Below are 17087 nucleotides of genomic sequence, written 5' to 3'. Positions count from 1 at the left end.
CAAGGCAATCTGCCGGGCAGCCATGAAAAAGCTGGTGGCCACCATGAGTTCCAGCCCTCCTAACCACAGCCAAGGGGCAAGGAGCAGCAGAGCCTTTGAACTTCCCCATGCACAGGCAGCACAAAAGTTACCACTGAAGTCCTAAATGACAGGTCACCATCAGCGCTACAAAGGCTGGGAAGGCAGGACATGGAGCAAACAAATGCTGATGGGGTCAATGCCTCACTCACACAGTTGCCTAGGAAAAGCTTCCAGTTCACTGCGTATTTTTACACCTCTGGTACATGTCGTCTTGACAGTTTCTGCAGGTTGTCTTGAAGGTAGATTTAGAGCAGGTACTGGAAGCTGGATTCGCTGTTATCCTCTGCCTTCTGCAGCTACATGAACCAGGGCAAAGTAGATTTTAGAACAATTATGTTAATGACAGCATTTAAAAATCATTTTGCACCACTTAATGTTGGCACTTACACACTGTGCAGAATGAAACAGTACTCCAGGAGCATTACCTCATATAGGTAATGCTCATTTCACCTTGAAGAAGAGAAGGATGAGTAAAAGAAACAATCACAAATTTAGCAGAGAAGCACATTTGTACCTGAAAAAAATTTGCAGTGTAACTGTACCTGTTGAAAATGCTTTTTAGCACTGAAGTAGATGCAAAGAAAACCAAGTGGGTAATAGGAAAATCCGTATCTGATTATGTGGGATTGTTCAAGTGGTGATAGGTGTGATTCTTGTTCAGCAGTTTGAAAGAGCTTGCACTGAATTTTGGATTTCTTCTTCTGAGTGGGAAGCAATAACTCATGCTGAAATGGCCAGCTCTCAGAAGCAGACTGTAAGTCACGTTTTCTAGTCTTAATGTACAAACAAAAATTGTCTTCATACCTTTATACTAAGTAAGTGCTTTAAAACCAGGCTTTAAGTTTTGGTAGGTGGAGGTGGGCACCTGTGTCGCAAGCACTTTGAAGGGGCTTAAGAAGGAAAACTACATGGCTGCTGGCTGCTGCCACCCCTTTCTTCATCTTGTGCCAGGCTTAGTGTGCCCATAGGATACTGGTGTCATGGGGGAAAGATGCTCTTAGGGGTACCTATGGCCTAGGGAAACCTCTGTGGGGACGGAGGAAGCAGCCCAGAAGAGCTCTCAGTGTCACACCCGTTATTTTCTTGCCCCAGCCTTCCCCTCTTCTAAAAGGTTTGGAGTAAGTTTCCTCTCCCTCTCATGCAAGACAGGGATGCAGCAAAAATCAGAAATAAGCGTCAGAGAGCAGAAGGAGTGGAAATTCTTAAACATTCCATAAGTAATAATTGGTCTAAAAATAGTCACTTTCTGCATGAAGGGAGAAAAGAGGAGAATGAGTCCAGTGTTTCTGCTGGTGTTTATTTATTAAATTCATGCCTCTTCAGCATCTGGGGTAATACGCCATACAGTCCCTCTTTTTAAACAGCCAGTCTGGCTACCAAGCCAGAACTCCCCAGAGAAAGGTCTTAAGCCCATCACAGTCACACTCCCACCAGCTGAGGCTGCTTATCACCCTTGCATCGGTCCACACTTACACCCAGTGTGGATGTCACCATGACGGAGGCATGAATGTGCTGACATGGTATAATACAATGGGCCTCACGGATGTGAAATGTGAACAGAGAATGACACCCTCCTCTATAGGGGCAAGTGAAAGAGCTACATAAAATTCAGTGCTCCCTTCTCAGTCTTCCTGAATTCTGGTTTTATGACACACAGGCAAAATTCCAAACTGCTGTTGATTCAGATAACATGAATATTTGAGGAGAGCCATATGCTCATTAAGGGGAAATTTCATAATGAATAAAAAACAAAACCAAAAGGGGTAAAATAATACTAATAGTATATCTATAGATGGTCTACAGGTGACAGACAGATGAACCATTGTGTGGGGTGTCTGATTTAAGCAGAACAGAATTTTCAATTGCTATTCCAGAAAACAGCTCCTTATCCCACTAAAATAATTATATATTTAGCTTCTCGTTAGAAACTCTTAACACATTTCTTCACACAGAAAAGCTCTGAATGATAAAATTGTTAAAAGAACATATTACTTTTAGTCTTTCTGTGCTCATCTTTCCTAACTCATTGATTTTCCGGTGTATGCTTAATATCTTCTCCGCTACTGTGCATACTTTTAACTATTAGGAAAGATTTGGAAAGCAATACAGTGCAGGAATATATGCTTTAGCATAGTACAATATTAAAAGAAAACTACAGAAACCTGGGCTTGAGAGCTTTTTGAAGTGCAGTCTGACTAGGTATCTGTTTGTCCCACCTGTTTTTTCTTCAGCAGCAGAGTTACCTTGTGGCATTGCTCACCTTCATTCTTGCTTTGAGTTTTTGAGAATTTCAGACTTTAATCTTTTATATATTATTTAAAGTTTCTTTAATAATGTAATTACTCACATTTGGTTTGAATCCTTTTAGTTGGAAGCATCTCAGAACTCCCATCACCAGTCCATCTTTTTATTTACCTGTGAAACAAAATTTTCCTTTCCATTATTACAGAAGTCATAAACCAGTTGAAGGTTAAACAAAAATGATCTTTTAGTGTATACAGCGGGTCTTGCTGATATATTGCCAGTTATCTCTCACAGACATCCTTTCTGAACTGGCTTTGCTTTGTATCATCTTGTGGCACACTGGATGGCAACAACAAACACCCATCTGTTCACATACTCTTAGAATGAGTGCTCATGGAAAGGAAATCCCCTTAGATAAGAAACTGCATCAAATCCAAGAACAGCCAAGTAAATGTAAAAATACCCTAGATTTGCTTTATCTCTGTGGCAGACCAAGCCAACATAGGACTGATGCCAGTAGCCCATGCCTATTAGCAAATGAGGCAGTATTGCGCCTGGAAAGGCTCCCCTGTCCAACACAAATGTTCTTTTCTCATTTCATTCCAAATTATTTTTCCCCTTGCTCCCTGACAAAAAACTGTCAGAACATGCTCACTTTAAGGATAGCTTTAAAAGAAAAGCTAAGGCTCCCGCTGGCTGCTTTTATAATAAGAGGTACCCTGGACTCTGTGATATCTAAGCTTGTCGATACCCTAGCTTTTTATGTTCAGAACAGATCTGTACAAATAATGACTCATATTTTTCTGCATATAATTCCCCATTACTGTTATGCAATTTCCATTTTTCAACGACTTCTATTCAGGAACATGAAATAGAAAGGCATAGTTCTTCTGTTGGCAGGACAGAGACACATAAATGATTACATTTCTTCATACAAAATTCAGGGGTTTGACCCAAAACAATCCATATGCTATTTGACATACAGCTTTTCCTTACCTTATCCATCACCAGTAGGAAGGACAGCAGAACACACTACTGTCCAGGTATATTTAGAGCAAGCAACTGCCCAACAATAGCAAAAAAAATTTTCCCAGGATTTGGTGGGAGTTGATCTCGCCCTAAGTGCAGACTACAGCACCAGGAGGGTTTTGTAGGCCCTGTGATCCTCTATCTTCACAGCACAAAATTTGTAATGTGATTGTTATAGCTCCTAGAAAATTAATCTATACTTGATTGATTATCTCATCTTTATTTGAGACATTAGCTGCCTCAGTGCCTCTCTTCTGTGTCAATTATCACACACATTGTCATGTTGCCTGGCTGCCCACAAAGGTGTCTTATCAGCTTTGTGATGCTTTCCTTCTCACTTTTCAAATGCAGAGTAGACAGATCCTAAATCATTTCCTTATTTGCTTTCTTATGTGGTATTTCTTTGCATCAGAACAGCTTGCCCCCACTAAGAGGTAACTGCACAGGCAGGTGTCACTGTCAACAAATAAAAGTGTTTAGAAAACCTGTTTATCTCATCTCAGTCAGGTTTTTGACCTGCTCTGGACTCAGCACACAGCACAAGAGTGTGCTCAGTGGCATAAAATGTACATAACAAAGTCTGTACGTAACTAAGTCTACACAAGTTAGTTGTAGTGCAGGTGCTGCAGGGGTCAGGGAAGCATTCTGTACATCCAGAACAACCTATTTTTATAGCCACACACCAGTAAAGTTCACATAGCACTGTGGAAAAATTGTAATTTACTGTAGCTGCAGCAGAGCTATGAAAAGAAGAGGGGTTTTTTTGCATGTTCAAAGTCCTTTTCTACTGCGATCATAATTTTGTGGGGGAGCAATAAATTAGGTACCTTTTGGGAATCCTCCCTTCCCAGCACCATCGGAGTAAAAATGTTACAGATTTCCAAATAAAGAAAGAAAAAAGTGTACGCATGAGACACAAAGATAATCTCTCAATCAACAGTGTGGTCTATCGTGATGCTCGGCATGTGCTAACAACAGCTCCTGGCAGGCTCATACTCTGCTTTCCCATGCATGCCAGAGTCTGTCTGCAAGATAGATTTTTATTGCTACTGCTATCCAGATCAAATCTAGCAAAGGTGCACCTATCTCTGGCCAAAACTTTACTCATTCTACAAATACCTTAAGATAAAAGAAACACACTGAATTGCCAGGGACTGAGGAAAAGAAAAAACCCTGCCAAACTGAAAGACTTACACAGGAATCACTATGGGGAGATTTGGGGTTCTGCCGGCATTTTCATCCCCTTCATACCCACAGAGCCTGCTTCTTTCAGGAATTGAGATGGTTCACAGTGTCTTGCTTGTAGAAATGTCCTCCCTGAATGAAATCTTCCTGTAGCTTTATGGCATGTCAGTCAGACATGTCCAAATATCTGTTCACAAGACCTGCCCATATAACAACAATTTCATGTGATGCAGATGTTAAGAACAAAAAATAATACAGCACACACCAAGTTGAATGTGGTTAACTAAGTTGATTTTAGTTTATTAATTTTACCCATATACATAGTTGATTTTGAAAACACCATGTGAAAGAGCCAGGACAAAGTGTAACAAAATGGTACAGGAAAACATTTCAATATGCAATGTGCCAGTGTACCTATTGTGTTTTACACATACTTTACATTGAAAACCAACACCTCCCCCCAGTTTTCAGAGGAATACACATTTTATTTTGTACTGGCAAATTTAGTTTATTAATATGTAAAAAAATAAATCTACTATAGCAACAGTGCAAACACATCAGAACTTGCATGGCATACAGAACACAAATGAATTAAAAATATTATACAAAGGGCCCAACGTTTCCTATGGCACTGGCTGTGACATGTACAACAAACAATAGAGTTAGAAATAAACTGCAATGTAAACAGGAAGATGAGCTGCATATTACTGGTTCTCTCTTGTATGGTCTTTCTATTTCAGGGGGTAAAGCTGTCATGCCTTGGATCTGCAATCAAAATAATAAAAAATGTCACAGATTTGTCTCATAAAATTAGAAATCTGTACTTTGCTCTCTAACAAGTTGGCCGCTTGCACGAGAATCTATTGGTAGTTTTGTGTTCAGGTTGTGACTTTTGCTGTGGAGATACCAAATTCAGTAAAAATATTAATATATTGCATGCTGAATAATCAGCGAGTGTGCACATCCATTATTCTCAGCTCAGGAACACCTGTACACACTGGTGTCCTCTCCTGAAAAGCAAGGTTAGGCTTGTGTTGGTTGACTGCTATGACCTTATTTTGCTTTGTGGGATTGTTCAGTTTGTCCAGGTTTTGTTTTCGTCTTTCTCACAGATAAAAATGGAAGTTTACAGTGTTACAGTACTATAGAGGTGTTAGATGATATTTGAACACGTTCATTTGTATGTAGAAAGCTCACACTTGCATGTGCAAGGCAGCTAATGATTTCACAGAATCACAGGAAGGTTTAGGTTGGAAGGAATCTCTGGAGGTCATCTAGTCCAATGTAAAGCAAGGTGACATGCAGTGTCATGTGTGGTATTTCAATATATTGAGTATTTTTTACTATTGCCTTAGAACTCAGTGCAATTTTTATGCAGCTGGACATAACTGCCTGCTTGTCATGGTTTTGACAAGAAATTAGAGAGATTTGGATATGCTTTTCCTAAACGTATCTGCCTATGCTTTTCCTGAATGTACTCCTTACACGCTAGAGAAAAGAAGCTCTGCAAAAAGTGAACTCCTGGGACAAACATTTTTGGAAGCCTGAATGCCCACTTACACAACATGTGCTTGCTTTGGTTTTGGTTTATTTTGATATGGTGCAACTATCCTGCATTGCAGAAAAAACATCTAAATATTGTCCTAATCTTAGCAAACATAACATAAAACTAAAACTGATTGAGGGGCCATCCCTAAATAAGGATTAAGGTATTTTCAACTCACTTCCTCTGCTTTAGGTTTTTCCTCCTGGTAACAACTCACTGGTTGACGTTATGAATCTGTTCTTGATTTTGATGAGGATGGCCAATTTTATGTAATGCCACTAATAAGGGAAAGGAAAAAGTCCTAATCTTAGCTTTGATGAATATGCCTTAGTCATTTGAAATAGGAAACTATGATCAAAAGGAAGAGCTAAGCACTCCCAGTTCCAGTGAGCTCATTCTTTGATTACAATTTTCAAGTATTGTTCCTTCATCCTGCAAGATAAAGGGGAACAACATTTTCCAGAAAGTGTATCATTAAAAAAACCCCAAAGCCTATTCCCTCTTGATAAAATTTCTGTGTGCTTTTCATCATCTTAACTTGTCCTCTGAAAATAATTAGTGAAAGAGTGGCAAAGCAGCTGTACCAGCCAGTAGTTGCAAAGGTTAAGAAGTTTAACCAAAACTGGTGAATAGTCATAGGCTGTGAGTAACCACTTTTCACTTACTGATATGGTGAAGCACAGTCAATCACATTTATTTCATGGTATTGTTGCCTCCTTTTTAACAGTTAGACTTACCGACCATTCTGCATTATCCGTTTTTGAACATCTCACGTTCACTGGTAGTTTAAGCACAAGCTCATTATAGGAGACACCCTCTGATCTGGACCATTTGAATTTGTTCATTGCATCCATAAAAGACAGGTTTTTATATTGCTTAGGGCTCTTGATAATGAAAGGCCAAGTCCTAAAGAAAAATAAATAAATTGATTTTTTTAAAACAAATACCATCAAGTTGTAACTGATGAAGGAAAGAATCTACTCAGAAAAACAAATGTACTATTAAGATGTATATTATGCCTCACTCATTTTCACCCAAGTTCTGTGCTACTGATAACTGATGCAGTTTCACGTATTTTAACAGACTTACAAAAGGTTGTCAGCAGTTTAAGACTTGCTACCAGGTGCTTTTAGAAATTAAGGACTTTAAGTTAAGAAAAATAATTACATTGCTCTTCTCTGATCTACAAACTAAACACACAGGCAACACAAAACAGATCTTCTGTTGTAATTTCTCAAAAAGACTCAAACCAAAACAAAAAAGCCACACTCTCTACTAGGCTTGGCAGGCAGTGTTGCAGAGAAACATTTGCCATTAGAAAGCTGCTTTCTCATGGCTCTGCCAAGATCTGGTCATAACTCAGGTAATAGGTCAAAACTCAGTCCAGCACAGGAGTTGCTCTAACATGCATCAGCTGACAGCAGTGCTAAAAGATCAAACAAATTACTGGTGGTGTGGACAGAGACCTGCTGCTCTGCTGTGAGAGATCTGACTATCTGCCCACATGTGGGAATCCTTCCCAAGAACAAGCAGGGCCGATCCCATTGCACATCAGCCAAAGATGTGGAAAGGGAAGGAATGAGATTTCTTGTCTTTCATTTAGTAAAGAAATCTCAAAAATAAATACAAATGAAGATAAAAATAAAATAAATAAATAAAACAGCTAAAGAAAACCTTTTCCGTTGTTCTACTTTTCTCCTTATTTGACTCTACGGGGATGAATGGAAACAACATAGTAGACAGATCAACTTTTTAAAAACAGAAAATCCAGCACAGCTTGTGGAAGGGTGAAAGCAGCTAAAACTTTATCTAAATAACCTAATTAATAGTTTGGTTGGGGCATGAGTCATCTTTTCAAAGCACTTTAGACAGATCTGTATTATCATGCAGTAGGCTGTCTCCCACTCACTTCAGGTAAAGCTCTGCCTATGCCAACGTTCTACTCTACTCAACACCTAGGCACAAAGGACATAATTTTAATCAAGCAACTATTTTACACTATTGTGGCCCAATCGCTTTCATCTCAGCCTCTCATGATTTATACCACTATCTGTGCCACCAGGCTGAGAAAAAGAAAATACTTTTAAGGTAACCCACTGTGCCTTGATCCTGCTTTCAGTTTGCCTTCATGTGTAAGTCAAGAGAGACATTAGAGGAGTCATTGAAGCAATTCCAGTGTAAGACTGACACAAGAGAGATGAGTATCAGGTCACATATCCTTAGGCTGACAGAGCTTAATGAAACAAGAATTGTGGATTAGGTCATAAATACTAGAGGCATTAATAATCTCTTCTTCTAATTACTATTCCATTTGCGGCAGACAGTCTGCATACTTACTCTATTCAAAACATCTTTATTTCCCCAGGCCAAATGTGCATTTTTTTCTTAAGTACAGTTATCATGAATGAACACTCAAAAGAGCATACATTTGTTAGAATATTTTCTTCCTAAGCTCAGAAAGACTCTTTTAGCTAGGACTAATTTAGAAACTATGTTCTCTCTGTATTAAAAGGGATTGTAAATAGCAATAATGTGGAAAATGAAGTAGACATTGACTGCATCATGATGATTTTCTTCAAACTCTCCTTGAATATAAATTTCAGAACTAATACCAGTAAGCCTGCCATGTCAAATTACTTCACAGTAATACTTTTATATGGTTTTGTTAAGATAAACTGTATCAGAAAAGGCAAGTTTTAAAATGGAAATATGACGACACACTATTAGTCTATCCATTTCATTTTAAAATCTTACTCTCACCTTAGTTTAGTGCAAATAAAAAAATAATTCACCTTTCCCCGATAATAATGCATTCTACTTTCTATTGTTTGATTTTTTTTCTCCATTTCATTCATTTGGGAACTTTATTTTCTAGACTATTCTCACTTTTTTTTTTTTTACAGTCAATTCCCGTGCTGATCTGCTACTGAGGTGCTTTCATTTTAATCATTGCAAGGAACACTAAAAAACCTGAATACACTACGTATTGTTTTTTATATATTTACACACATTTATCCTGTCTATAGAGGGCTTCCTCCCATTTCCTACCAAAATTTAGATTTTATTTTATATTCTGCAAACCACTCTTGCTCTCCGTGAGCAGTATCATTGTGCAGATCATGCCACTGATATTAAAGGGCAGAAAAGCAAGATCCGACCACATGATCAAAGCATTTTGCTCTTGCCAAGGACAGCAAGACTTCTAATAACTTAGTGAAGAAACTGTAAAACCTTGTTTAACATTCAGTAACCTGTAGTTTACCCGAGCAGCCAGATGTCAGCTGAATTGCATGGACCTTCATGGTGGTTATTATAAGATCCTGAGTTGCGTAAATGGTAACAGCACCCAGTCCCCTCCACAGAGGGGATATTTAATATTTGTGGAGCACTATAGAAGACAGATGTTACTACAAAATTATATTACTCCTTTTGAGTGAGTAGTGAGCCAATATTCAAATTTTTGTGGGTTATTTTATTAGAAAGAAAAATTCCTGAATGAGCTCCATCTTTTTCTTTCTGACATGGATTTACACCTCAAAAATGTGCAGTGTCCTGCTCTCCTGAACAGTAAAGTCCAAGACTCAGAAGACACTGCCTTTGCACAGAACTGAAAACCTCTGCAGCCAACAGCTCACCTAAAAGGCTCTTTTCTTCCTCTTGGCTTCCATGTTTTTCTCTCTACTTACTTTACATATCCTCTGATTTATTTTTCCAAAGCCTCCATTCTTTCATTTCTCCCCATCATAGTGCTTATTTACCATTCATCTTTTACTATGAACAATTTACTATTTTCTCAATGCCTCCATTTCCTTTCTAACTTACAGCTTCTTCCCCTTTTGTGCATTTTTGTCAGTGTCACCAAGACAGTGTTAAGCTTTTTAAGTGAGCAAGAGTTCTAGGATCTGGTTCCACCAACTTTATGAGGTTTAACCATGACAAGTGCAAGGTCCTACACCTGGGTTGGAGAAATCCCAGGCACAGCTACAGGTTGGCAGAGAAGAGATTCAGAGCAGCCCTGAGGAGAAGGACTTCGGTCTGCTTGTCAATGAGAAAATGAACATGAGCCGGCTTCAGTGTGCACTTGCAGCCCAGAAAGCCAACTGTCTCCTGGGCTGCATCAAAAGGAGTATGACCAGCAGGTCGAAGGAGGTGATCCTGCCCCTCTACTCTGCTCTTGTGAGACCTCACTTGGAGTATTGTGTGCAGTTCTGGTGACCTCAACATAAAAAGGACATGGAACTGTTGGAACAAGTCCAGAGGAGGGCCATGAGGATGATCAGGGGACTGGAGCACCTCCCATATGAAGATAGGCTGAGAAACTTGGGGCTGCTCACCCTGGAGAAGAGAATGCTGCGTGGAGACCTCATAGCAGCCTTCCAGTATCTGAAGCGGGCCTATAGGGATGCTGGGGAGGGACTCTTCATCAGGGACTGTAGTGATAGGACAAGGGGTAATGGGTTAAAACTTAAACAGGGGAAATTCAGATTGGATATAAGGAAGAAGTTCTTTACTGTGAGGGTGGTGAGGCACTGGAATGGGTTGCCCAGGGAAGCTGTGAATGCTCCATCCCTGGTGGTGTTCAAGGCCGGGTTGGACAGAGCCTTGAGCGATACGGTTTAGTGTGAGGTGTTCCTGCCCATGGCAGGGGGGTTGGAACTTGATGATTTTAAGGTCCTTTCCAACCTTAACTATTCTATGATTACATGGTTTCTATGGATTCTATGATTCTAATTACTGACAACAAATTTACCTAGGGTAATTCAATACCCATGCTCCCAAACTCCCTTCTCAAAATTACCTCTATATATGTGTGAAACACTGACATGTTTTAATAAATTGATAGTTTTGAAACCTTGATAAGAAATTGATAGTCTTTTTACAGATGGCTGTGGTGACAAAAATGCTGTGAGAAATATTATTTCTTTAACATAAGAAACTGCTTTTTAGTAAAAAAAAAAAAAAAGGAAATAATTTTGCAGGAGAAATAAGTAGCAGCACAGCATATTGATCAAAAAGAAGTGGCATGAGTGACCCTGCAACATGCTGCACTAATAGAAAGAAATAAAGGTTGTCTAAAAATGTCCTTGTAATCTCGCAGACAGAAACAGAGGAGCTACATATATTCATAAACACTTTACTTGCCTGACTGGTCTATAGATTTCCTTAACACCAATGAACTGGAGCTGTTCCATTATATCTGGAATACTTGCACATCGAGTGAGGTTGATTCTCGGGTAATAGAGCAGATACGATAGGCACATTTCATTCCTGGTGCTCAGACCACCCTGAAAATGGATTTCTCTTTTAATCAAGATAGCACTGGAATCCCACAGATAAAACCACTGATTAGCATTTATATGTTAATGAAATGTGTATCAGGAGGCCCAATTCAACATGTTTATCTTGCACTTTAGGTTATCAAGCAGCAAGAAGTTATTACATAACTAATTACAAAATACACTGCAAGCTCAAGCAGTATCTTTCCAGCTTAAAAGATACAAGAAAGTACAACTAGCAATAAAATAAGCATCCTATTATATTGAAGAGTACTATCTGAGAAGTTCAGTTTTAATTTCAGCTATCTTCAATGTACTTATATTACCAGCCTTCAACAAAAGGCCTTCAAAATGGAGCAGATTTAGGAAGAATCTGGTAAGATAACTAGCTTCTTCAAATAAGAAATTAAATGTGCTTTGTCTGGTCAAATAGAGGCTGGGATGGAAATATATCTATACAGACTATCCTTCTACATACATATGCAGATAGAGTAAGAAAGCAGTTATTTAACATATAATGTTGACTCAAGAGCACTAACTATAAAATAATTAATCAGGTAAGACTTTTAGCTAGCAGAAGAAACAGACTGTTAAACAGTGTTCCATTGAGAGCCACGGGGCAAACAACTAATTTGAAATCAATCTTGGCAAATATGGGCAAGATTATGAGCTGCACATTCCTAAATCCTGTGTGGGAACACTTCCACAGTTCTCACAGAACCACAGGAATAGGAAAGAAGACAAAGCACTTGAACCAAGCGCTTAAACTTAAAAGCCGTTGTTCTCACTCCTTTGCTTCTCTTTATATACCTAAAGCATGCACCTACATGAAAGCTGTGATTCAGGGAGAGGTATCCCTGTACTCTCTGCATGCCAGAAGCATCTTTTCCTTTCCAAACAGAAACCTCTTAGGTCTCACCTCCTGGAGGTTTGGATCCAGCCCCTCCAGAGGAAGCAGGATCAGCCCCTGCCAAAGGCTGGGTGCCAGCAGCTACATCCCTCCCATAATTAGAGTGGGTCTGGCATCACTCTCTGCTTTTGTAGCCAGCTGGCACAGTCCAGCTCATGTCCCAACAATTAAGCTTGTGTCACCTCCAAAAGCAAGCGGCCACATCGCAATGGCTGGTGCCTGGCCTCTGCTACCCTAAAAAATTGCATCTGGGAGACCAAATGCTGTCACGTGGCAAACTTGAGCCAGACAATACTGATCCCAAAAGGGATGCTCACCCCCTGGGCATGGCCCTGCTTTGTCCACTGCCAGGGACACGTACCCAGGGCAGCATAGCTGCTCCTCGTGCCTTGGCTGCATGGCTGCATAGGTATAGCACAGGCTTCTCCTTTGCTGCCCACAGCATGCAGCTAGAAAACATATCACATGAGAAATTTAACTGTGCCAGCCTCCTCCTCACAGCCTGAAGGACCCGCATTCTGTTAGGCACGAAAGCAACTGGTCCTGTCTTCATCATGGCATGACTAAAAATCAATATGTAAGAACTGGCAATTACAACTTGGGGAAAAATGCATAACAATATCATAAAAACAATTATTGAATATGCAGAATTTGCATGTTAATACATGTCATGAAGAAAGCACTCCCTATACTAGAGAAGTCTGATTTTTAAAGATCTTCTATGAGATGGCTTTCTTATTTTTATAATACAGTCATATGAATGCCTTGTGCAAGAAAGAGATCAGACTATGACTGTAACAGTTCTGATGACTTTAAAACCCAAGAATCTATGAAAGGAAAGTTAATACATAATTACTTATGCACAGGCATTAGCATGAGTGTATACTTTTTAACAACATTTAATGAAAATATTTTAGTTCCCAATATTATCTGTGTACTTGTTTTGATCTATTAAAATGTTCTTACCCATGTCATGCGAATTCTGTCCACAGTACTGTAGTGACATTCTGTGATTAAGTTATCCCCCTGAAACACAAGATTTAGTAAGTTCACAGTTCTGAAGTTTACCAAGACCAGCTTCAGGTAACCACAGATGACAGCAGAAATAAAGATCAGAGCAGTGGATATGACTTCTTGAAAAAGCAAAGTATTAGGTAATTGGCATACAGTAAGGCCCTAGCACTTAGCATTCATATTACCCCACATCCTCAGGAATTACCCCATGTATTTAAACAGAGATTAATTAAAAGTCTTGTCTGTTTTGTTGGGGTTTTTTTAATAGCAATGAAAGTGACCAGTTATAATCCTATTTTCAGGGAAATTATATATGTAGATGATGTATACATGTGATTCTTGCTCCAAAACTCATCCAGTGCTACTTTGTATAGCTTCCCTCAGGCCAATTTATCCTGCCAACTACAATAGAAACACTTGCCAAATGAGGAAAAGAAAGTTTTCCACATCACAATAACAACTATTTATCTGGCAAGCCTGGAATTAGAGGAGTGGCAGGCATAGACTTCACAACATTGACAGGTATGTATGGGAAAGGCTGAATACCCACCTTCTCAAGTACATACAGTTAACTTTTTGCTGTCTTGACAAACTGATCTACAGTTTGGTAGTACCTCTATTCCCTGTACTTAATCAAATATAAATCTCAAAATCATTATGATAATCAAGTGGAAAATAAAATATTGAAGAACACAGCCAGATGTCAAAGATCTGATTTTTCTAAGCAACTTGATATCACACGGATGCCAGAGGTTTATTTACTTTGGTTCATTTTTTTGTATCATCATCTTTCTTTGTTGTCCATTGTATTATTCTTCCATGAAAAAAAATCATATCAGCCTTCTAAGGCTGAGAATTTCTCATTTCCTGTGGGCTGTCTCATTGCCAGATCAATGCTAGCACTAACTGCTGGAAGAAGGTGCGTCTGCCTCATGTTGGCCAAATGGAGATGGAGTTTTCTGAAGCAGCATGAATTTGCACAGCTTCACTGCTCCCAGTGGGAATATATTCGTTCCCACAGAGAGGTCTCTGGCTTTCATGGCTTACAGGCTGGATAACATTCACTAAAAGTTTTCCTTTTCAAGATTAGATCTTTTGCTGCCAAATGCAGAAGAGAGTGCTAGTACATGACAAAACAAATAACCTGGACTCCACAAGCTAAAAGATGGATACACCCTTGGAAAAGCATGCAGAAGGAGAGAACAACAAGAATTTATATGTAATTTTTTAATATTATTAGTTAATTGATTAGACTGTGGTCCGAATTACACCATAAAATGTGTGTAAAGCTATACCGTAAGTTTTGCATAAGATGAAAACAATAAAAAGCATGAAAAAGGCTTACTTCAGAGAAAAATTCCAGCATCTATTTGAGCTGTCTTTTTTAAGTTGCTGATATTATCAAATGACTCTTTGAGTTTTTCTGCTGTCTACTCCCTTTTGTTCTTGAATTTTCAGAGGCCTTTCTCTATAATCTGCATGGATTTTCCTAAAAATATTACAAGCTTTTTCTGCAAACCTGTCATCTTCTGCCAGCCATCTTCCTAAACCCTTCAAGACTTCTTTCCTGGAGGAGGTAACGCTAGTTTGCTTTTGAAGTCCCTGCGGAGTACAAGCAGTTTGACTTCAAAGAGTATATGCTGCACCTGAACATCAGGTTTTGCTGTACAAATTAAATCAGAAAGTTAGCATTTAGCCTCTTCCTTTTGAAGGACAGATATTAAAGTTTCCCACTGTGAGAGAAGAGATGTAAGAGAGAAAGGGCCTTGAAAAGAAGCCTGAAGTTTAGACCATGGGGCTCCTGACCATACTTGAAGTTCAGTTGTTGCAAAGGTCTTTTCAGCTCCCTTTCCTTTACTGGTTCCAATTGTAAACAAAATCCGGTTGTAATCCAATTGTTTGATATTTTGCATCTAACCAATTCCATCAAATAATGAGCTTGTTTGCATGAACCAGGACATGCATATCTCCAGCTGCTCTGCTGGCCAGATCTGCAGCCAGCCTTTGCAGCCTTTAACTTTGCGTCCTTAGGCCAAAGCTTCAAAACCAGATGCTGACAGGAACAAAAGATGAGTGAATAATTTTTAAATGAGTGACTCATACAAAAATATACACTCTTTTCATGCAATACCCATGGCTACCTACTGCTTTATGATGTAGTTGTAGTTGGGATTTTTCTGAAAGGTATATTATATTATATGTATATATTATATCACAAAATAGCAAATGGAATTGCATTTCTTCAACCAAATGGTTTTGTTTACAAGTGAAACTTGATGTGTAACATGAGCATGGAGTTTACTCCCAACAACGAATAAAAAGGTGAAACAAACAGAAGTCTTGGCTGATTTGTAGACATGTCTGCAAGGCTAGATACTTGCTGTGTGCAAATACTCAGGATGTGCTACTTGGTTCCTACAGCTCTGTAAAGCCACGAAGTGGCATTTCCATTCTTCAGCTTCCTGCATGCTCAAAGACAGCACAACCAGGCACATGTGTGATTTTATAACCTGATTTCATATAATCACAGAATACTAGAATCATAGACTGGTTTGGGTTAGAAGGGACCTTAAAGCACATCTAGTACCAAAGCCCCTGCCATGGGCTCGGGACACCTTCCACTAGACCAGGTTGCTCAAAGTCCCATCCAGCCTGGCCTCGAACACTTGCAGGAATGGGGCAGCCACAACTTCTCTGGGCAACCTCTTCCAGTGTCTCACCACCAGTTCCAGTAAAGGAACTCTTCCTAATATCAAATCTAAATCTACCCTCTTGCAGTTTTAAGGCCCCTTATCCTATCCCTATGATTCTATGATAAGAATTTCTGTAGCAAAATGAATCCTAAATCTGAATCAGTGTTAGGCATGCAAACTCTTAAATACTTTCAGGGAAAGGATTAAGAGCGTCGTACTGGCATGATGGTTCTTTCTTCTTTCAGATACTGAAATTCCTGGAAGTTGAAGTCAAACTCATCATCATAAGCAAGCAGCTTCTGCTCCTCGCCGTTGTGGAAGTGGCGCATCCTGATAGCTCTGCCAGCGAGATGAGCATGAAGAAGTACTGCAAACACATGAATCCCAGCAGGTCTTTCAGCACCTAGAGCCTAGCCAGGGGAAACGAACAGCATCAATGTGCCCAGATGAAATGTAATGTAATGCAATGTACAAACAGTGAAAATATATTAATAAATGCATTTTACATTCCTTCAGCTTACAATAAAATTCAGTCTAAACCAAAACCAAAACTCTATGTGAAATTAAGGGTTTATATTTAAAATAAAAAGGCTAGGGTTTGGGGGGGGTGGTTGTGGTGATGGATTTTTATAACAAAAATATCATCAATATCATGCCAAGAGAAGCACTTTAAAAGGCTGTAATTACAGTATGTTCTATTAGCCTCCTTCAAGTCAACTGGTAGTAAAATAATATAAGTTTACATATGAAACATTTTTCCAGATCAGAAACATTTTAAAATTAAATTTTCCAAATTGACACAAATCTGACATCAGCCTCATTCTAGCTGAGATCTACAGATTCAAACTTACCATGTGCTAACCTTTGATTCTTGTTCAGAGCCCAAACTGGAAATAATCTGTTATCACAATACCTTTCAAGTATAGCCTTAAGATCAGAAACCTCATGATAATAGATTACTCAAGTATTTGTAGGCTGAAAAATGCAATAACATGAACATTTAATGCCACCAAGAAGAAATCTAAATTATGTATCTAATTTGCCCTTCATCCTAAACCACATCATAACAAGCATTAATTCTTTATAAATGACAAAGTATATGAGAATCT

At 39.0% G+C, this 17087-nt stretch overlaps 1 protein-coding gene across 1 annotated transcript in view; it reads right to left on the bottom strand.

Annotated features, from left to right (window-relative positions):
• Positions 1 to 4808: 4808 nt before the first annotated feature.
• MOXD1 (monooxygenase DBH like 1) overlaps positions 4809 to 17087 on the bottom strand; it is a 48604-nt gene continuing 36325 nt past the window's right edge. Inside the window, exons 8-12 of the mRNA XM_061378214.1 lie at positions 16197 to 16388; positions 13238 to 13297; positions 11228 to 11370; positions 6823 to 6991; positions 4809 to 5304 (exon numbers count right to left, since the gene is read on the bottom strand). Coding sequence (XP_061234198.1) covers positions 5140 to 5304; positions 6823 to 6991; positions 11228 to 11370; positions 13238 to 13297; positions 16197 to 16388 — 729 coding nt within the window. The 3' untranslated portion in view covers positions 4809 to 5139. The remainder of the gene's footprint in view (positions 5305 to 6822; positions 6992 to 11227; positions 11371 to 13237; positions 13298 to 16196; positions 16389 to 17087) is intronic.

This window comes from Neopsephotus bourkii, unplaced genomic scaffold, assembly GCF_033783945.1.
Source record: "Neopsephotus bourkii isolate Nb327-2 ecotype Australia unplaced genomic scaffold, CSIRO-AGI_Nbou_v1 NB_1765, whole genome shotgun sequence".
In the NCBI taxonomy this organism is placed as follows: Eukaryota; Metazoa; Chordata; class Aves; order Psittaciformes; family Psittacidae; genus Neopsephotus; species Neopsephotus bourkii.
Note: the sequence above shows the minus strand (reverse complement) of the source record. Positions and strands in the feature narration are given on the sequence as shown.